This window comes from Lissotriton helveticus, chromosome 11 (assembly GCF_964261635.1).
Source record: "Lissotriton helveticus chromosome 11, aLisHel1.1, whole genome shotgun sequence".
In the NCBI taxonomy this organism is placed as follows: domain Eukaryota; kingdom Metazoa; phylum Chordata; class Amphibia; order Caudata; family Salamandridae; genus Lissotriton; species Lissotriton helveticus.
In genome coordinates, this window is record NC_136072.1 from 658339117 (window position 1) to 658361044 (window position 21928).

Below are 21928 nucleotides of genomic sequence, written 5' to 3' on the forward strand. Positions count from 1 at the left end.
TGTATTCAGTGGCAGTTGCTACTGGAAAGCAGCAGTGGGGTGGAAAAGGCAGGAGAGGGAGAGGAAGGTTAAAAAAAACACTTACCTGTTGGCTGTCTGGCTTGCTGGCTGGCTGTGGCCGCTTCTCCTCTGTCCTTTTCCTGGCTTCTTGTGTGGAAGCGGGAATTACCTGGGCTCCCAGTCTCCCCCGTAGCCGATCACAGTGCTGCAGTGCAGTGTTGTGATTGGTTTGAACACCGTCGTTCGGTGCTCAGCCAGGGAATGGGAGCCTGGGTATGTTCTCCATGCAGTCTGTAATGCAGCCTGCATGGAGAACATTTAAAGTGCGCCAGAATGTTTGGCTGGGCAAGAGGGCCAGTCAAATATTGATGCACTCTTACATGGTGCCCACCACTCTTCCCCATGCTCTGGGAGCAAAGTAGATCTACCCACCCCTCCGAGATGCCAAAAAAAGGAGCAACTAAAATTATAATAACGCAAGTTATAATTATTTTATTTTTCCTTATTTTTCACTGCAAAAAGCAGTGTGGCGACGCTCCTCCACTTTAGCAGAGGAGCCGCCATTGTCTGGATTGGAGAAGCAAGCAGCAAGTCCTAGGATATAAATCAGCCCTCACTGTGAATTCTTCAGGGTATATTTATCAAGACGTTGAGCTACCATAAAGTGAGGTGAAGTGGGGCAAAAGTAAAGATGGCTTATTTACTGTTTCACTGCAAAAAGCAGTGTGGCGACGCTCCTCCACTTTAGCAGAGGAGCCGCCATTGTCTGGATTGGAGAAGCAAGCAGCAAGTCCTAGGATATAAATCAGCCCTCACTGTGAATTCTTCAGGGTATATTTATCAAGACGTTGAGCTACCATAAAGTGAGGTGAAGTGGGGCAAAATTAAAGATGGCTTATTTACTGTCCTGCTGAGCCAGGAATTTTGTTTCAACCTCCTGAAAAAATTGGCAGCATGATATTATTGAAGAACTGAGCAATGCCTCTTGCATTCATAGACAATGTCTTCTATTGCTGTGTGGTTCAGTATATATTTTTCTCAAGAGCTTAAACTCATTCAAATCTTAAAGAAAAATTATAGGAAAATTAAACACCAACTTTAGTTTACTGCAAGCAGCGTCAAAGCCAGTAGGTCTCTCTTTTTCAAACTATTCATTTTGACAATGTTTTTGTACAGAATTGGCAAAAAGAGAAAAAAGAATGAAAAACTAGAATGCACTTGAATGTTTAATGGTGCTTTTGCAGCCTAGTGTGATGACATGTACATGCACACATATAACGTATGAGGTGTCTAACATTTGCTAATTGTTGATTTACAGTTTCAATATGTAGACGCTACTTGGAATGGTATATTTAATTAAAAACTATTTAAACATGAATGAAAGTGTTTTAAAAAATGAAGCAAACAGCAACTGCAAAGCCCTCCTAGAAAAACGAAAATAAAAAAAATGTAAAATTGAACACTGCAGTGGGATGCGTGAGGAGTCAATAGAGGAGCTTGAGGTGAGAGAATGACTAATACGCAACAAAAAAATAAAAGCATGGGGTGAAGAGTTGCAACGGGAAATCTGGTGGAGGTGAGAGAAACCCGAAGCATGTGGATGTGATTTGACTATCATGGAGTGCAGAAATAAACTGAAAAAAGTTACCTCAATGTAAGCAGAATACTAGTCATGCTATCAAAAGGCTGGCAAAGAAGCTATTCTTCACGGGAGGGACAAACACAAGAAGAGAAAGCAAACCCATCGACTAGTAAGCAAGCAAACAAAAGTGACAAGAAAATGACTCTTCAGAAGCCTTATATTTGGCCTCTTGCCCCACCTGAAAAAGTGCTAATATCAAATTAGGTTTATAGATAGTGCTTAGTTTAACAAAGAGGTTATTAATGCAGAATTGGAAAGGAAATAACCCACCTATATGGGAACTTTGGAACAAATAGCAAAAGCAAAAAGGAGCTTGAGTTCTGATGACAAACTGAAACATGTTTCTACTGAATATGCCCAAGAAGAATGATGAAAGATGACCTAAACCACCTTGATAGATAGCTCAGGCAGACAATAAAGTTGTTCTATAAAAGAAATGCTTGCACCACTTACTTACAAAATCTGTCTAACAATATCCACTTGTGAGAAAGTAGTTTATTAGCTGGGGTGGATTGGTGTCCACCAGAAGCAATAAAGCCACTATCCTGTTAGGTCCAATCAAAGGTTTCAGTAATGTAAACCTGAGCTCAACCCCAGGTACTGATGGCTCAGACCAAACAGGCTTAAGTACCCACACAGCGAAAGAATCAAAAACAAAACACAATAAAAATCTCCCTCCAATTTATTAACATGGAGAAAGTCAAAACGACCCAAAACAACAAAAATCCGATAAGGGGAACCATAGATATGAATATTTAAAGACTCAAGTGAATATAGTCCAATATGCTTAGAACGCCAATGGTAGTCAATAGTCAAGAAAGACTGGGGCCAGGAAAGATTTGAGATAGACTGTAATGGAGCATGAGTTGAATACACCAAATGGATTGTCCGGCTAGGGTCTTGAAGTAGGTATGTTTGAAAAACTTTCCCCGATCGGAAAAGGACTGTCATTTTTCTGAGGGAAAGCTCTTCTCCCTGAGGGGCAAACATGAAAATCTGGTTGGATACTATTTGCATCAGTTCTCTTGAAGATCTGAAGCAAAAGTTTTTTAAAAGTTTCCAAATTTCTTTTGGTGCCTAAACAAGGAGTACACTTCCAATGCCTCCCCCCCGATCTCAGGGTGAGCACTTAGATACTCTTGGGTGTCAGAAAAATGGCAACAGCAAAGCCCAGTCCAGGTCTAGTTGAGACTGGTCATATGAGATTCTCCATAGACATGTCCTGTTCAGCTTTTTTAGGTTTCTGAAGGCACCAAGCGGATTAGCCTTATGATCCTTGGAAATCTTTCTGAACTTTGATTTCATATGGAAATGGGTCCAGCCTCCTCTGTACCTACTTAGAGGTCACAGAAGCCAAGAGTAGCTGGTTCAGTCTGTCTGGTATCCTTTAACAAGTCAGCAGTGTTCTGAGCAAGGGTAGGTAAGGGTCCAGATTTATGGGGTTCACCAGCCTGGGTGTGAGAGACACTCTAATACACTCCTTAGAGACACTCCTTTTGTCTATTTGACCAATTGAGTAAATGTTCCCAAGCCATGACCTGCCGATTTTTGCAATCGTTCCTGTTTACCATACTGCAAACAAGCACAGAATGCATAGTGCCAGGGCAGTGCCATGATGACTGAAGTCTTCAGTCAGCCTAAATTTGGCTCAGGGGGAGGGTGAACTATGTTAATCACCAGTGTCCATCCACAACTAACAACAAAATCCAGTTTGAAGCTGGCAATGTATCCACGACCAACCTAGACAAAGACGTCTGGTAGGACAAAAGCAGGGATATTTATCAACCAGACAAAAGTTAAACAAGAATCGTCCTACCATCCTGTTCTCTCCCTTTTAAGTGTTTCAAGTGGTTCAACAAATCTGTCAGATAGGATTTGACGCTGTGGTCTCAATCAAATGTCCACAGTCCCCACCCTGCATATTCTATTAAGCATAGAGGAGTCATTCAGCACATTCAGGTCAGCCCACTGAGTGGTCCTGGGAGAAATTTCACACCTCTTTCACACCACTTCTCAGGCTGAGCAGAGGCTTAGAGTTAGCAGAGGCTAATGCTTATTAGCCTATTAACAGTTCAAGCAGGTAAAGGGTAACTTTCGCAAAGTTATGCTTCCTTAAAATGTATTTCAAATCTGGTTTCATTATTTTTCTAGCTGGTCCCATTGAAGAGTTAAATTATCAGCATTATAATCTGTGCTCTGGTTGTCTACATGGGACAGCTAGGCCTGCCACAGAGAAAATAGCTTGTAGAGCCTTATCACAAGGAACAAGGTAAAATTTGATACCTGTCCCACTTTTAAATACTATGTGCCCTACCTTTTGAACTACAATGCTTACATAGGGTTGACCTTTAATTTGGGAGTTTTTTTTATCTATTAATAGGGTTCTTTTAACAGGTCACACAGCACGTTTTACCCTGCAGTAGTCAGTCTACTATAGTAGGCCTAAAGCCATGTTTTCCTTGTTACACTAGTGCATGGCTCAATAAGTGCTGCAGTCCACAGGTGACATTAAATTTGCTATGCCATAGGATTATTTTCTGCACCATATACTAGGGCGTTATACAAACTTTGAATAGACGTTCAAAGATTAGCCAAATTCAGCATGTTTTAGGGGCCACAGCACTCATACTGGGCACTGGACGGCAACTCTCCAGTGTGTAGATTTTTAAAAACACATTAATAAAATTCAGCAAATAATGAGGTTGACCACTTTTAACACACATCTCTTACTGAGTGGCCACTCTTTTCTTCCTCCTTTCCCTGGAACTTATACTCCACATCATTCTGAGGCACACCTCCTCTTCATCACTGACACTCTATCCCTGCACTGACAGTTGGCTGAGACACATAGGCTAATTTATACTGCTCCTATAAATAAGTTTACCTATCCACATTTGGATTCCAATACAAGCTTATCACCTCACACTATGTAACACTAAGGCCCTGATTAGAAGTCTGGTGGGTTGAAGACCGTTAGACTCTCAGTGGTGATCAAGCCACATTCACACCGGCGGTCCAACTGCCCCATTACGAGTTGGGTGGTCAGACCACTCTAGAAACGCCTCTGCCACCAGGGAACGGACGTTTTCTGTTGGATTTGTGTCAGTCAGATGCCACAGTATGCTTAATAGGACCGCTGTGGACTTGCCAAGCATTTTAAAAGTTTCTTCTCCACCGATGGTGTCATGGGCGTTCCTCTTCCATGTACACTGTGGCAGAGAGGAAGCGAAGAGTTCCCTACAGGGCTCCCTTTGCCTCCTCTGCATGTGAATGCCCACCGGGGGGCATAAAATGTGCCCTTCTGTGCGTACGCACAACAGTTCCTGCACAGAATGGACTTTGAAGTCCATGCCATGCATGAACCTTGTTGTACGGTCCCATTGCGGTGCCTTTTTAAAAGGCACCGCTGCCCTTGAAAGAGGGACTGCCATGCCAGCCTCCCGTCAGACCACTTTTAAGTTGTAATCTGGAAGGCAGGCAGCAGTGAGTGTAGGTGGTGTGGGGTGCGGCAGTGGCACACTGGCCACTCCTGCACTACTCCTGCACTGCTGAAACTCGTAATTGGCCCTAACAGACTGATTGTCTAGAATGTCTCATTCCACAATCTTTGGTTATTTGTAATTTCACTATGTTAAATGATGGTAAACAGTTGCTTTGGAACGCAGTATAAAGGCATATACGATATGTCAATCAGTGATGCAGCATGCGTCCAACTATAACTGTCAAACTTTGACACCTCAATAAACATATGTTGCAAAATAAAAGAATGTCAAATATTCACATACATTGAGTGACAATTCACACACTTCGCCATGGCACTAACCTTTTCAGGCTGAGTCTGAAGAATTTGGTGTTCTCTTGCATCCTGATCTCTTGGTTTCTAATTCCTATGTACCATTCAAAAAAGACCAAAGGACCAGAAATGTCTCTAGCTTGGGAGATGTCTCTCATCTAGGTCCTCCTAATGCCTTACTCTCATAGTAGACAGTGGGGTTTTATTTTTCTCATTTTGGGCATCTCTCGAGTTGCTCATCATTCTGCCGTATTTTTTCCATGCATATAGATTTTCTGTCTTAATTTTATGTACTTTCCATCTTTACCCAGTAAATGTGTGTAATGCATTATATACCTCTCTTCTCCATGTATTTAATTATATTCATTATTCTACTCAGGTAAAGCCCAGACACTACACTGGAGGTCTTCTCATTCCAAATAATACTATAAATGAATAAATATAAGGTATAATATTGAAAACTATTATTAGGTAAAATACATTTAGCAAGGAACATTGCTGCTTAATCTATTGAATGGATGCATTTTTAAAAGTCAGGTCTTCACATTTTAAAATCTTCAAAAGACATATGACTTAAAGAAACATCGACTTGTTCCTTTTTTCCAAAATACCAGCTATGTTTTAACCTCTTATAATGTCACCCTTCTTTTCCTCCTTTCAATCAATGTTTAACTGAAAAATGTTTACGTTCAAAACAAGATGATACATTGGCAATCCAAATCCTAGGTATGTATTGATTAAGGAAAAGTGTTATCAAAGGTCCTTACCAAAGCTCCCCTATCTACCCTCAAGGCAACCCACCTACCCTTAAACACAAAATTATTTGGGGGGATCACACTTCTAGTTTAGCTTCTCCTGGAACACCATTTTACCTATAACAGTGCAATTTTCAAGTGTAAAATACACCAGCTTAACTTAAACTTAAGATCTCTAAAAGAAACAGTCTTCAGAGTAATGGCTGTGTTGAAGTTGGACACATCGAGTTAGAAAGATCTTCACCTTCAAATGCTCTTTTTCTGGATAAGTGGCAAAGTTCTGGGATGCTCTACCAATACATATCAGAGAGACTACTTTAGCTCAACTTTCATGAGGTACCTCAAACACCACTTTCTCAGAGAACTAACAGGACCTGCACTCATCGTCTAGATCTAGTCAATGCAAAATATTCCTCTTACAATGTTAATATCTCACTAACACTTGTACTGTGATACGAGTCCTGTGATGCTATTAAATCCACTGAAAATGCAATTTGCTTTAGGCAGCATCTACAATGCTATCCTCCGGCAAAGCACATGGTCACACTGTGCTTACAACCCTAATTGTGGTCCTTCAATAACTAAACTAAATATATATATATGTGTTGGAAGTTTGTGATGAGAAACATTAGACAAAAAGAGATTTAGAGAAGCATTGTGTGGCAGAGAAGGGATTATTGTGGCGTGTGCATAAACAATGGATCTCTTGAGAGGAATAGGGTTTTAAATCTGAAAAATACAACTGAAAAATACAAAGTAGCCTATATCAGGTCCTTCACTGATTATAGAGTACTTTATATTTTTCATTACCAGCAGGGTGGCTCAGCTTGTTCGCCGATCCCCTGCTACCTGATTTGAACATTATGAAAGACATGGCAAGCAGCAGGCCACACCCTTCAGTACCTGAATGTAAGACTGGTAGGCCTACTATTTTGTATTACTGACAATTTCAACAATTATTTTACCAAATGTTTTCCTCACTGAATTTTAGTTTCACACTCTACAGGGTGGCTTGCCTTAATTTTGAGCAGACCCTTCTCCAAATCACAGCAGGATAATTTTATCTGCCAACTGTTTTTAAGCCCAATAATGTTAATTCTATAGCACGCACTGCTTCATGTTACTCCCCTTCTCAAATGCCTTTGTGCTTTACATTTCTTTGCTAACATCACCAGATTCTACACGTCCTCTTGATGATGACTTCATTACTTTTCGCCTAAGGGGTCGAAAGGTCAATTATCCTCAAGTGGTTACTTTGCAAAACCATTGGATTAAAAAAATATCGGTGGATTTTGGATGATACACTAAACTATTTTGCCACTTTGTGACCTTTAATAAAAATGTTTAACCTTCACCATATCACAATCAATTGCAGTGAGTGCCAGGTCCATTACACCATTTTGTCCTCACATTATCAACTTTTGCATCAGTTTATAATTGCTGAATTCGAGTCAAAAGATACTTTATTTGGCCACTAAAAGCCATAAAAGCAAGCATTTAAAAAATAAAAAACATTTGATGAAAATACAGTAGTTAAAAAGATTCCACATGTAGAATTAAAAATCCAAATCACACAGGTGAATATAGTTAAAGCCGACAATGTAGTAGAGTAGAGTCTGCTTCCTATGGTGACCCCCACTTTTTGCTGTGATTCTCTAGTTTTTCGACTTTAGTGTGGCTGTGGACCTGCTAATCAAGCCCACAGCCCAGCTGTTCTCTCTCTAAATTGATACCATGTACTTTAGGTACATACCAGATTGGTTACTGGGTCAGCCTTGTGAGCCCCTGTATAGTGTACCATAGGTAACCAGGGCATAGGTGCACCCTAGGCCTCCCAGGGGCTGCAGCATGTATTGAGCCACCCCTGATTTGCCTTCCAAACTGACACCACAGGTCGGTTCACACAGTAAGGTGGTGCAATCACCCCTTACTTAGATATAGTATACCTATATCAATATATACATATAGACACATATACACCTATAAGTCACTCCTATGGCAGGCCTTAACAATCCTGGAGGCAGAGTGCTTGGTTTTTTGTGAGAGGGTGCCCTAGCATGAGCTGAGCCCCTCTGCAGATTTCGGAACCATCTCCTTATAGCTGTTCTATGATATAGCCATACCATATACTCTTAAGTGCATTATAATCCTCGCAATTAATGCTAACTTTGGTTTGGCTTTATCAAAACATGTTGTGTAAGGTGTCAAACACTTTGGAATTCTACCCCTGCACCAGTCCTGGTGGCGGGGGTAGCATTCCACCCTTCTAGAGGGAGAAGACATGTAGTTACTGGTTTACCCGGTTCAAAGTTAAACAGAGCCTCAGCATCACAAAATGAATGCTGCTGCCACCGACACGAGTCTGACCTCCTGGTGCTGGATGGAACTCTGGCAGGCGAGGCCTGGACAATAGGTTTCCTGTCCAAGGAGATGCTGACACCTCCCCAGACAGGCTTTTGTGTATTGGAGCAGGGAGGGCAGCATTCGGTGAATGCTTTCCAGACACTGCCTGGGGCACACAAGGTGCTCCATGCATTTCCCAGTTCAAACCAGTTGCTGGGGCACTCTGCCCCAGCTTTGGCACAAAACTGGACAAATGGAAAGGGGTGTGACCACCCCCTTCCCAGGTCCACCCATAGGAGGGACCTTAAGGGTAGTCCAGTCCCTAAACTTAGTATAAGTATAGGAACCCAGTCACTAGGACTTTAGATTACCCTGGACGCAACTTTAAAACATAAATCCTGGACCTTCTGCATTCCATTTCAACTGGAAGACGGAAAACATCTCCCTTGTGGTCAAGGAGTGACCACCCTGTTCAAACAGGCACCAACAGCAACTTTGCCTGTCTGCATTTCCGAGGCTCCTGCCAAATCCCAAAGAATCTGTGACACAGGACATGGCCTTCCAGGCATCTCTGACCCCGACCTTCGCTGAGACCGGTGGTGGACACGAGAGACATGGGACCAGAACTCCTGGACATCCTGCATTTTGCAAGCTACACTCACTTCACGAGGTAACTTGAAGTCATGCATTAGGGTGATTGAAGTCCCAGACCCGAGCACCATTTCCACCGAAGCTCAGACACCCCCACTCCACGAGTGACCCGTGGGCCTCGCTTTTGCATTTCAGCTTGATGCGTCTTTGCGGTTCCTAGTCTGTTGGCTAGTGAGCCCCCTGAAGACTTTCTTTTGAATCTAACTTGGTTTCCTGGTTGCTCCAGGCTTGCTCAAACTTCCCTCCAAAGGAGAAGTTCCTCAATCTCGCCATCCTGCGTAGGTGCATTTTCCTAGGCTTGTTGGGTCCAGTCCGGATACCGACACTGCAGTCAACTAGATACTTTGTGGGACAGCTCAAATCCAGCTCCTGGTTATTGTCGACACCTCCTGGTCCTCGTGGCTGAAGAGACAAACTTCACATCTTCACCTGAATTCACCCGACATCTGGTGGCATCTTTCTATCTCCACCCTGGTCACTGGCAAGTGACACAGACTCTGTCCTTTCTGCTTTCAGGTTCTACAGATCTTTGATCCACCCTTGGATCCACCCGGACACTTTTTCTCTGGTCGCCTGCAGCACTTCTTTGCAGCTCTCCATTGAAAACGACGACGAAACCCGACATGAAAAGACACCTATGCACCCAGCTTCCCTGGGTGAGGTAACATGAGTACTCCAGTGCTACCGTGGGTCTTGACTCTCAAAGTATCCTAGTTTAAAAGGGTTCCATCGTAGTCCATCGGAAGTGTCCTTAAATTGTAAAATTGTAACTTCTTTGTTTCCCATAGAAAGTCAATGGTAACCTGCGGCTGTGTTTAGACACTGCACGCGTATCCCGTGGGCCTCCTACTTCCTAACCTTTGGTTGTTTAGAGTAGCCCCAGTGATTCCACAGGCCCCAGGCCTGCTTTCTAATTCTCTCGTGGCTCTTATACCACTATTTTAGTATCTGGTTTATGAGGCCCCTAGTACATAACGTATACTGTGCAACTTATCGTATATTAATTGAGTAACTTGTATTGTACTTTTACTTCTGACCTCATAAAGAGTGCATAGGGGTTGTGTTTAGAATAAATACATATATATTTGATAGATACCTTGTGTGGTGTCCTTTCATTTGGTACTCAAGGAATTATAATTGATAAAACAACTTGCTTACTACGCTCTCTGAAGTCTTAGTCTAATGACTGCTGGTCCATGCTACCACTAGGATAGCTTTCTATAAGGTTTACTTTACAACCACCATCAATAAGGGTCGATTAGACAGGTGCAAGTTGCCCACTAGAACTATTGGACATCATATGCCAGGCTAACTTCTCACAGACAATACAGACAAGTAAGGATAAAACTCATTATTAAAAACCAGCTCTGAGTGCTATAATGAATAATAGAACAAGTAAAGTGCAGAGGTAATGAGACATTAGCTTGGTAGACAGACTGGATGGTTTAAATGATGGGCACAGAGTGGCACATATAATTCCCAGTGCGCATTAAACTGATAGAGACTGACTACAGCATGGACAACCTCTTTCTGTGTCTTAAGGTCCCTGTTAAAAAGCTTGTGACCCCAAAACAGACCATGGGAGAGGAAAGCATTTGCACACCTTACTTGAGTGAATTGACCAATTCTGAGCAGCTGGAGTATAAACATGTTGGCCAGGGGGTCATAAAAACACTAAAAAGATCAAATGTATCCTGCCCAGAGAAGTTGTCTCAGAGACACGGCTTTAGAACACCAGGTTTCATGTAGCCTTTGGGAAAAGCTAGTAGCCAAGGTGCCAGATTCAGTCGGAATCTGGTTAACACAAAGCGATGGTATACATTAGTAACCAGTAACAAGTAAGGCTGTACCTGTGGACTCAATATCAATGTAACAAACCTTCTCAGAGTAGGCTTGTCTTCCCTTAGCCCCTGTCCTTTGGCCATAAACAGTTAGTTGATGTCCCTGATAGTTGACGGGCCTAAAGTCCTTGGGTTGACATGCAGGTCGGGCGGCCTAACCATTTAATTTGCTCCATATTGTACTTTAACCAGGGGATGCTTAAGGCCCCCTCGTGTACAGTGCAGTATGCTATGAGAAGTTGGTTTAAGGTAGGTGTGGGACAGGCCCAGATTCTCAGTCAGTGCAGCAGGGGCACAACGGCAATGAGGTCAGAGATGTACCCCATGTCAAGCTCCTCATATAAAATGAACGATGGAATAGTGGGGGGAATGACAAGAAGTTTGTGCATGAATTTGTTTTCTGCTCCCAGGTTGTCCCCGCATCTTTATAACCCCAAACATCACACCCATACGTGGCCATAGTGATGCATTTTTCTCTGTACACCTTAAGCAGAGCGGAGACAGACTTTGACTCCAAGCTTTTAGCAAAATCCATAATAGTTCCTGCTGCTCTTGCCAGGATGTTCTTTTTATGTCATCTTTGCACAGTCTAGGTCCCTCGGTCATCGAACAGCACCCCCAGATGGGAAACAACCTTTACAATGCAACTTTTACAACGCACTACCATTACAACGAAACTTTTACAACGCAACATCCATTACAACGCATGCATTTACAACGCAACCATTACAACGCATGACACTACAACGCTCACCACTACATCGCATGTCATTACAACTCATACCATTACAACGCATAGCATTACAACACATAGTACCCCAACACTATCCAACACTTACCCTACTGTTGCACCCCCTGGAGTAAGAATAGTAATTTTTACCCCTACACTATCCAACACTTACCCTACTGTTGCACCCCCTGGAGTTAGAATAGTAATTATTACCCCTACACTATCCAATACTTACCTTACTTGCAAAGTAATGTTATGCGTTGTAATGGTATGCGTTGTAAAGGTAGTATGCAATGTAATGGAATGAGTTGTAAAGGTAGTTTTTAAAAATTTGTCGTAAATGCATGTGTTGTAATGGAATGCGTTGTAAAAAATGCATTGTAAAGGTAGGCGTTGTAAAAGTATGCGTTGTAACGTCATACATCCCCCCCAGATATGGGAAGGTTGGCACTTTTGTTAATTCTGCCCCCTTACAGAAAAACTTGGACCTGACAACCTTCCGGGTACCTATCGTCATGGTGTAATATTTCAAAAAATGAGTGGCCAAATCAAGTGAATCCATAAAACCATTCAACAGTTTTTGGGGACCTACAGAAGTCCTGGCAAACTGGACCTCATCGTCTGAGTACAAGAGTGCAGGAATCATCTTGGATTCAGCTCTCGGGATATCTTTACAACTGGAAGATAGGATGTCCCCATGGCTATTAATATACAGTGTGAACAGCAGGGAAGCCAAACTGCATCCCTGCCGGACCACACTCCTGACCTCCCAGGAGTCCGTCAGGCCACCATCCTCATTAAAACTCACTGCCCCCATGGTGTTATTATCGGTGGCATGTACGAAGGGCACCAGGTCTGTGTCCAGACCCAGATCCTGCAGAGTCAGCCACAGCTTGGATCCATTTACACAGTCAAACGCTGACGTTAGGTCACCATATGCAAGGTTCCCTTCTTAGCATGTGTCTATTTCCCGACCACCAGGTGCAGATTGATACATTGGTAGAGAGTCCCTCTACCTTGCCTAACACACTACTGTAGGTCAGAAATAACATTAAAATTATCTAGGCACAGTGAGAGAGTCTAAAAGCGAAATAGGTTGGTAATTGCTAAATTATTTCATGTGTTTTTTAATTGTTTTTGTGCAAACCTTTTTGTTGTTCATGTTTCAAATGTATGTTTTGCAGCTATAACGTCCTATAATTCTAAGGGGGGAATAATTGCTTACATGAATGTTTTAACTTACCGCTGTCCATCCTCTTGGGTAGTCCTCTTTTGTTACAAGAAAGTGGATTAAGGACAGGAGCATGAGGTTTAGAAAAATCAACAGGAAAAAAAGAATCAACCAAAAGTATAGAAAAGCAAAACAAATGCGGCAAGATAGAATGGGCCAATGATGCTAGGAGAGGAGAAAATAACCTATTTTAGGAAATCTCAATGTGGATGTTGCAAATGTGAGTATTAGCTAGACTTATTTGATGTTTTTCTCTGTTCTTTACACTTCTAGGTGACATCACTCGATGAAACAGCTGTAGTTGGGAAGATATCCAAGCAGTGGACTGGACTTTTGAGGGAGGCCTTCACAGATGCTGACAACTTTGGGATTCAATTTCCACTTGACCTTGATATTAAATCAAAAGCTACATTGTTTGGTGCCTGCTTCCTTATAGTAAGTCCACACTTTATTATTGTATTTTATTTCAATGCATGCAGAGATGAGTGAAAACAATATAGGCCACCAATGCAAAGTAAAGATAAGAGGTGAGTTTATTTTACCTGAATGGGACGGAGACTCACAATCAACTGCCAATGCTGTCAGTGTTCTAGAGCCTGGGCACAGCCAAGCTCCAGAACATTACTCGAACCTTCTATGAGCCCTTTCACCTAGAACACCACAATGAGTTTCGGGTTTGGCCATATCACTGGTCCACAGTAAACACCTCCTAGAGATGTATGAGAAGTCCACGTGAAAAGACATAACAGAGCTTAAAAATGACTCGGAGTTACGTAACATTTTAACCCCTTGGTCAAATCGCTAAATCCGCTGCGGCACTGGTGGGGTGGGAGAAGGTGAGCGCGACACCGCCATGCTAGTGACGAAACCATGCCGTCATGAGTCACGGGCGAGCTGTGCTCATGACGGTGTGGTTCCGTCACGACTCCGCCCACTCACTAATTCGCCCACACAGGTGGGGAATCAGTGCCGTGTGGGTGGAGCGTCCGCAGCATGCTGGAACCACGTCAGCATGAGCACACACAGCCCGTGGCTCATGACAGCATGGTTCCGTCATGCGCAGGAGAAGGGGTTAAAGCAAATTGAATGGATCTTTACGTGGTACATTTGAAAAGCTCCTTTTTCATCAAATACATGAAATGTATTAACTGTTATACTAATCCCCCCAGTTGGCAATATTACACGTTCTTTCATTCTTTCAGAAAACACCTTCCTGACAATAGTTCATTCTGGATATCTAAGTTTCCTTAATACTCGACACAGCTGTCTTCAATCAATCAATCCATTTGTAAAGCACGCTACATACCCGTGAGGGTCTCAAGGTGCTGGGGGGGGGGGGGGTGTTACTGATCAAAGAGCCAGGTCGTGAGGAGTCTTCTGAAGACCAGCAGGTCCTGAGTCTGTCGAAGGCTGGTTGTTCCAGGTCTTGGCGGCGAGGTGGGAGAAGGATCTTCTGCCGGCGGTGGCTTTCCGGATACAAGGGAGTGTGGCGAGGGCGAGGTTGGCTGAGCGGAGGCTTCGGGTGGGGGTGTGGAAGCTGAGTCGGTTGTTGAGGTAAGTAGGTCCGGTGTTATGTAGTGCTTTGTGTGCGTGGATGAGGAGTTTGAAGGTGATCCTCTTGTTGACGGGGAGCCAGTGCAGGCCTCTCAGATGGGGTGTGATGTGGCTGCGGCGGGGGACGTCGAGGATCAGTCGAGCCGAGGCAGTCTGGATTCGTTGTAGTCGTCTCAAGAGCTTGTTTGTTGTTCTTGAGTAGAGGGCATTCCCGTAGTCGAGTCTGCTTGTGACGAGGGCCTGGGTGATGGTTTTTCTGGTGTGGGCAGGGATCCATTTGAAGATTCTGCGGAGCATTCGGAGGGTGTTGAAGCAGGATGCGGAGACGGCGTTGACTTGCCTGGTCATGGAGAGTGTGGAGTCAAGGATGACCCCCAGGTTGTGTGCGTGGTCCATGGGTTCCGGGGCTGTGCCTAGCGATGTGGGCCACCAGGAGTCGTCCCAGGCTAATGGGGTGGGTCCGAGAATGAGGACCTCCGTTTTGTCTGAGTTCAGCTTCAGTCTGCTGTCCTTCATCCAGTCGGCTACGGCCCTCATTCCTTTGTGTAGGTTGGCTTTGGCGGTGTGGGGGTCTTCGGTGAGGGATATGATCAGCTGGGTGTCGTCGGCGTAGGAGATGATGTTGAGGTTATGTTGTCGTGCGACGTGGGCGAGAGGTGCCATGTAGATGTTGAACAGCGTTGGGCTGAGGGAGGATCCATGTGGAATGCCGCAGATGTTCTCTGTAGTTTTTGAGTGAAAGGGTGGGAGGCGGACGCTCTGGGTTCGGCCGGAGAGAAAGGATGTGGTCCAGGCCAGGGCCTCTCTTGGATACTGGCGTCATGGAGGCGGGCTGATAGGGTGCAGTCGTGAGGAGTCTTCTGAAGACCAGCAGGTCCTGAGTCTGTCGAAGGCTGGTTGTTCCAGGTCTTGGCGGCGAGGTGGGAGAAGGATCTTCTGCCGGCGGTGGCTTTCCGGATACAAGGGACTGTGGCGAGGGAGAGGTTGGCTGAGCGGAGGCTTCGGGTGGGGGTGTGGAAGCTGAGTCGGTTGTTGAGGTAAGTAGGTCCGGTGTTATGTAGTGCTTTGTGTGCGTGGATGAGGAGTTTGAAGGTGATCCTCTTGTTGACGGGGAGCCAGTGCAGGCCTCTCAGATGGGGTGTGATGTGGCTGCGGTGGGGGACGTCGAGGATCAGTCGAGCCGAGGCAGTCTGGATTCGTTGTAGTCGTCTCAAGAGCTTGTTTGTTGTTCTTGAGTAGAGGGCATTCCCGCAGTCGAGTCTGCTTGTGACGAGGGCCTGGGTGATGGTTTTTCTGGTGTGGGCAGGGATCCATTTGAAGATTCTGCGGAGCATTCGGAGGGTGTTGAAGCAGGATGCGGAGACGGCGTTGACTTGCCTGGTCATGGAGAGTGTGGAGTCAAGGATGACCCCCAGGTTGTGTGCGTGGTCCGTGGGTTCCGGGGCTGTGCCTAGCGATGTGGGCCACCAGGAGTCGTCCCAGGCTAATGGGGTGGGTCAGAGAATGAGGACCTCCGTTTTGTCTGAGTTCAGCTTCAGTCTGCTGTCCTTCATCCAGTCGGCTACGGCCCTCATTCCTTTGTGTAGGTTGGCTTTGGCGGTGTGGGGGTCTTCGGTGAGGGATATGATCAGCTGGGTGTCGTCGGCGTAGGAGATGATGTTGAGGTTATGTTGTCGTGCGACGTGGGCGAGAGGTGCCATGTAGATGTTGAACAGCGTTGGGCTGAGGGAGGATCCATGTGGAATGCCGCAGATGTTCTCTGTAGTTTTTGAGTGAAAGGGTGGGAGGCGGACGCTCTGGGTTCGGCCGGAGAGAAAGGATGTGGTCCAGGCCAGGGCCTCTCTTGGATACCGGCGTCATGGAGGCGGGCTGATAGGGTGCAGTGGCAGACAGTGTCAAAGGCTGCTGATAGGTCCAGGAGGATGAGCGCGGCTGTTTCTCCTTTGTCCATCAGGGTTATGATGTCGTCGGTGGCGGCGATGAGGGCGGTCTCAGTGCTGTGGTTGCTGCGAAGTTGTTGTTGTTACTCCAACTTGACGCAGTAACACACAGTTCCATCTTCAGTCCCAGGCTCAGGGGCCAGTATCTGTTGTTCAAAAAAGAAGCCACTTTTCACAGATGTTCTGCTCTTCAGACACTTTCTCCTCTTTAAGTCACTAATATCACAAATCATCTTAGCAAATACAACTATATCTGATATAGAATGATGTTATGGTTTTGATATTCAAACAAAAAGAACAGGTAAATTATTGGGCACACGCCTTAGTCTTAATTGTGAGTGTGTGTACTGCCTAGGAAACCCTCAGATTTTTCTAAATAACTCTCACTCACCTACCTAGTAGGTGACATGCTTCATCATAGGGTACCCCCAATTATTTTAAAAACACACCTCACCTGAGCAGTTTTCACACACCACCACCACTTCACTCAAAAACCCAGCTTCGTCCTAATCAGGCATCATAGCATACCCTGGAAACGTTCTGTGACCAGGATGGGAACCCTATGATGAAGCATGTCGCCTACTAGGTAGGTGAGTGAGGGTTCTTTTTCAAACCTGAGGGTTTCCTAGGCAGTACACACATAAACAGTTAAGCCTAAGGTGTGTGCCAGATAATTTACCCATTCTTATTGTTTGGATGTTATTATTTGGGAAGAGGAACATGCTCGTCTCCGGACTTCTCATTCTGCTGTTGAGATGGCTTTAATATGTTCATTTTTTTCCATATGGTTTTTAAAGGTACAGAAAAATGTATACTGTTTTTTTGTCGTTTAATATAGAGCAAAATTGGCCCAAGGGCATTAAAGCATTTTACATGAGCACCAGATTACATTACACTTTTTTTAAAGGTACAGGGAGATTAAGTGACTTCCCCAGATTCAGAGGAGGTTGAGTCCATGTTGGTACTGAAACCAACTTCTCCAGTTCCAAAGCTGACAGCTATGGCCGTTGAAGTGCATCTATTCCCTATCCAAAAAAGTACCATTAATGTTATTGAGGACAGTGAAGGACGGACTAGATACTGATGAATCATTTAAGTTCCACTGATAGGGAAATGTCTTCTTGGTCTGTGATTTGTACTCATGCACTGTACTTTAGTATACAGAGGACAAGAAGCAGATACCATTTTATGAAAAGAGTCCACACGCTTTTACAGTCATTCTTCATCAATGACATACCAGCCTCACCTCATCTATGTAAGCAATATTATGTACAATACCTGAACTCAAAATAATATAGATTTTTGGCATCTGATTTGATCATTATCTATTGTCCTGCATGGGCACCGGCTGAAGTAACAAGAAAAAAGCTGAACACTCTCCAACACTTTAGTGATTGATCTAAACAGGGCCGCAGGAGATCCTGCATTGTGGCTTCTGCCACTGAAGTTTTGCTCCCTATTTAGTAAGGTTCTCTGCTTTCTTAATATCCTTCTCGTTTTTGTCAAGACAGCTCACAAGGTGGTGCTCAACCATTACTCTGATATAGTGCAGCATTAACCCAGAATGTTTGGAGAAATGTACTGTAGTATGATTATTGCTCATATATCCTTGTATAATTTAGTAGTAACACCCAATAAGGATGATGCACATTTACATCATCAGTGATTTGGTCAAATACAAACAGAAAGTGGCTAACACTGGGGTGGAGGGAAATACTTAACAATGTTTGGTGGTAGTATTGCAAAACACTAGTGGACTTTATTTTCCAAACATTCCTATATCTGTAGCTACTCCTGCACAGCAAAGTAATTACAACTGTAGAGTATTACTTTCAGATAGTTCACAACTCTTTAAATGGGGTTGGCGCTGTGCAAAGAATTTCAAAAGACCACCATGAAATCTCAAAAATATAAACTGGTTATTTTCACCATGTGGGAGACATCATGTTCATAGTTCAGAATTATCAACACTATTGACGCAAACAAAGTATTATTAGTTTAGATATAAGATGCTAACTGTATGCCTATGTGATAACTATGAATATCATTTTGTTAAATACATAAACTGAATATTTATATCTTGTTTTTCCCTAGGACTTCATGTTTTTTGAGCACTCACAGAACAATTGAATCAGCTCGTCGTCTTTATTAGAAGAACAACCATTCTTTCAGATTATATCAATATATATTTTTCTAAAGTAATTAAAAAATATGAAAAAAATTCATATTTTTTCATTTTTCCAAATTTGTCACTGTTTTTTTTATTATCCTACATTTTTATTCTGCTGTGTTGCACAAAGTTTTTTTAACATTCCATTTTAATCAGACAGTAACCTTTGTTAAAAAATTATTTATATATTTTTTCACCTTTTGGACTTTTACAATTTCAGTCTGTTGAATTACTGACATTACTTAAATTCTTATTAATAAACTATTGTATATTTCTCTTTTGCTCAGATGATGTCTCTAGTAACATTTCCTTGTTTATGGTAGTTTGTCAGACTCTATTTCACACAGAGATCCATGGATACAACTTTAGTCATTCAAGACATATTGAAAACACATGAATGCCATGCTAATGAACTTCTAATGTAAGGTGTCACCTTTATTATGTCAGCCATCTCGGAATCTTCCAGAGGCTGTTTTGCAAATTTCATTTTCAATATAGCAGTGCATAGGTTTTAATTTTTCAACCAACCAAATATAGTGACACTTTTAACCAACAAAATATAGTGAATCTTAAACAGTGATCTTATGAGGTACACTATATCAAAAGTGCAGGTCTATGCAGAGGTTTTCCATTGAATTTGCAATATTACTAATAATGCTTTTAATAGTTTACTCACAGCTGAGTCAATTTGCTGTATAGAGCCTCTAAAAGCATAATTTATTGAAAAGATAGCATTTCTGCTGGCCAACTCAGGTGAAAAAAGAGGAACATAATAAAAAAGAGAAGACTAAAGCTGTTTAATGATTGGTGGTATTGTAGTTCATCTACAGGCATTGCCAGTCTCACTTTAAGAGCTGAAGTGAGGAAGTGAGTGAAGTGAGTGAACCAGGATAGCCATCTTGGTTTGCATTCGAAGTGGAGGATTTCTACCTAGGAAAATTATTGAACATTAATGTACTTATTGATTTGTATTACTAGTCTCATTTTGTGGTTGGACACTTGCAGATATTACATTTTAGGATACACTTTAGAAAACATTGGTAGTGTGAAACAGTATTCCTGTGTAAACCATACACCGTCGTTGTCCAGAACTTAACAAGCTTCACTTAGTATCTGAAAATCAGAATTGAAGCAAAAAAAAGTATTGAAGACGAGGGGAAAGACATAGCAAAAATCCTTGCAGGACTTCGATAAAAACTTTTTTTGTGGGGACTTTTATGAGTAGTGTAAGTTTTTATTTTGCCACATTTTATAAACTAACTCTGTATCACAATAGGGTACATATGATATAAAACTACTGTTTTGCAGTTAATAATGCACCCATTGTGGCAGCAGCCTGGACAGCAATGGTGGTTTGTGATCTTTCAAAATGGTGGGTTATAATTACTTGCCCAAATAGCACTGTGCAAGAAAGCAAAGTGACTAAGCAAAACCCCTTAGATGGGCTTGAAGCTGAGGGATCACTTTTACACCAATTGCCTATAAAGTCATAACTTTACTGGCAGTTCTGAAGTCATTTCCAACAACTATTCAAATAAAGCTGGTCCTCTGTATGACACCAGTTGTCTCCAGGAGCATTTGGAGAGGGTTCACCCCTACATATATTTAAAAAATGAGAGAAAAATATGTATTTTTACAGGATAATTATGCCAACCTATTAAGCTAATAAGCCTACAACTTTACCGGTGGTTCAAATAATTTAAAAATGCAAATTCCAAGTTTTCAAAATATAAAAAATTCCTTCCTTCAATTCCCTTCTTAAGATAAAGCTTTGATTCCACTTAGAAAACTTGAGATGGGAAAAATTTAACTAACATGGATCTCCCAACCTAAGGTCTTCAAGAGCAGCACTATCTCTCAGTTTAGACAGATCCACCAGGCTCACACAGCAGATCTGCAGCTGAGGTTGTATAGAAAGGCTGAGATAACTGGTATATCTCGTAGGTTACGTCAACCTTACAGTATTAAGCCTCAAACAGTAGTATTAAGCCTCAAACAGTACTTAGCAGCAGTTATATAAAGAGGTGATAACGTTAGATCGATAGATACATTGGTATTCAATAATATATACAGACATATTTTTCACAGTGACAGTCACTACTGTGTACATATTGTTCAGCCACACTTTCAGATCTGCACAAAATCTGTTAAACTAAAAAGTTTCATCAGCTAAAGTTCTGCATGACAAATGTCATGCAGAACCCAGCAAGAAGAAAAAATAAGAGCAGGGGATCTCATTTTGGCTCCCACATGATATTTTGGGCCCGATTCACAAAAGTAATCTGAGACAAATGTCTACATTTACGATATTTGGTATTCACAGAGGCCCTTACGAGATTTGGTATTCACAGAAATCACTCTCAGCTCCTACCTTTACATCCACACTTGGGCCGGAATTTCCGCACCCGGGATGGAATTTCCGCGCTGGGCCATAAATCCCACACTTGGACCAGAATTTCCACACCCAGGCCAGAATCTCCGCTTCTGGACCAGAATATCCACATTTGGGGCGGTTGATCATTTTCCTCAATGCTAAACACCTGTCCAATTGCCTACCATAACCCACCATGCTTCAGCTGAAACACTGCAGCCCAACAGCCAATCCGCAGCCCTGCATCACATATGAAATCAGAGCAGACACACACAAATCTTCCAACATGTCACTGAATGTGTTTGTTGACCTGCCGCTTGCCATGTGGCAAGAAGACTTTAGGAGGAGGAAGACGAGTAAGAGGAGAAGGAGAGTAGAAAGGATATTCAGACAAAGGATAAACCTATTTGAGATGTCCAACCTAGATGTCAGGGCCAGATACCATTTCCCTCCAGAAGTCATCTTGGAGATGGTATGGTTGTGGGAGCAGGAACTTTTCTCTGTGACCTGCTGCTCCCATGCCATTCTAGTATATGTCAAGATACTTTCTGCTCTCCATTTCTTTTGGCGGGGTCGTTCCAAAGGGTCTCCAATGACCTTGTGGGCATTTCTCAGGCAAGCCAGTAACAGTGCCTGCATCAGGTACTGAGATGCATTAATTCAAGAGCCCACCTCCATATATGAATGCCCCAAACACTGGATAGGAGACAAAGTGCAGCTAGGTATTTCTATCTCATTTCTCACTTCCCACATGTGCTGGGTGCAATTGATTGTACCCATGTGGCCCTTCAGCCACACCGCCGCATTGCACAGATATTCTGCAACAGACACCAATGGCAGTCCACCAATGTGCAGGCTGTCAGTGATGCCAGTGGGAGATTTATTGATGTGCATGCAGTGTTTCAAG

General features: G+C 43.0%; 1 protein-coding gene across 8 annotated transcripts in view; it reads left to right on the forward strand.

Annotated features, from left to right (window-relative positions):
• Nucleotides 1-18705, forward strand: part of LOC144791058 (phospholipid scramblase 1-like) — a 401648-nt gene extending 382943 nt beyond the window's left edge. For all 8 annotated transcript variants that reach the window (XM_078665694.1, XM_078665698.1, XM_078665693.1 and 5 more), the window contains 2 exons: nucleotides 13260-13421; nucleotides 18575-18705. In XM_078665694.1, the coding sequence (XP_078521820.1) occupies nucleotides 13260-13421; nucleotides 18575-18610 (198 nt within the window). In that variant the 3' untranslated portion in view covers nucleotides 18611-18705. The remainder of the gene's footprint in view (nucleotides 1-13259; nucleotides 13422-18574) is intronic.
• The last annotated feature ends 3223 nt before the right edge of the window (nucleotides 18706-21928 follow it).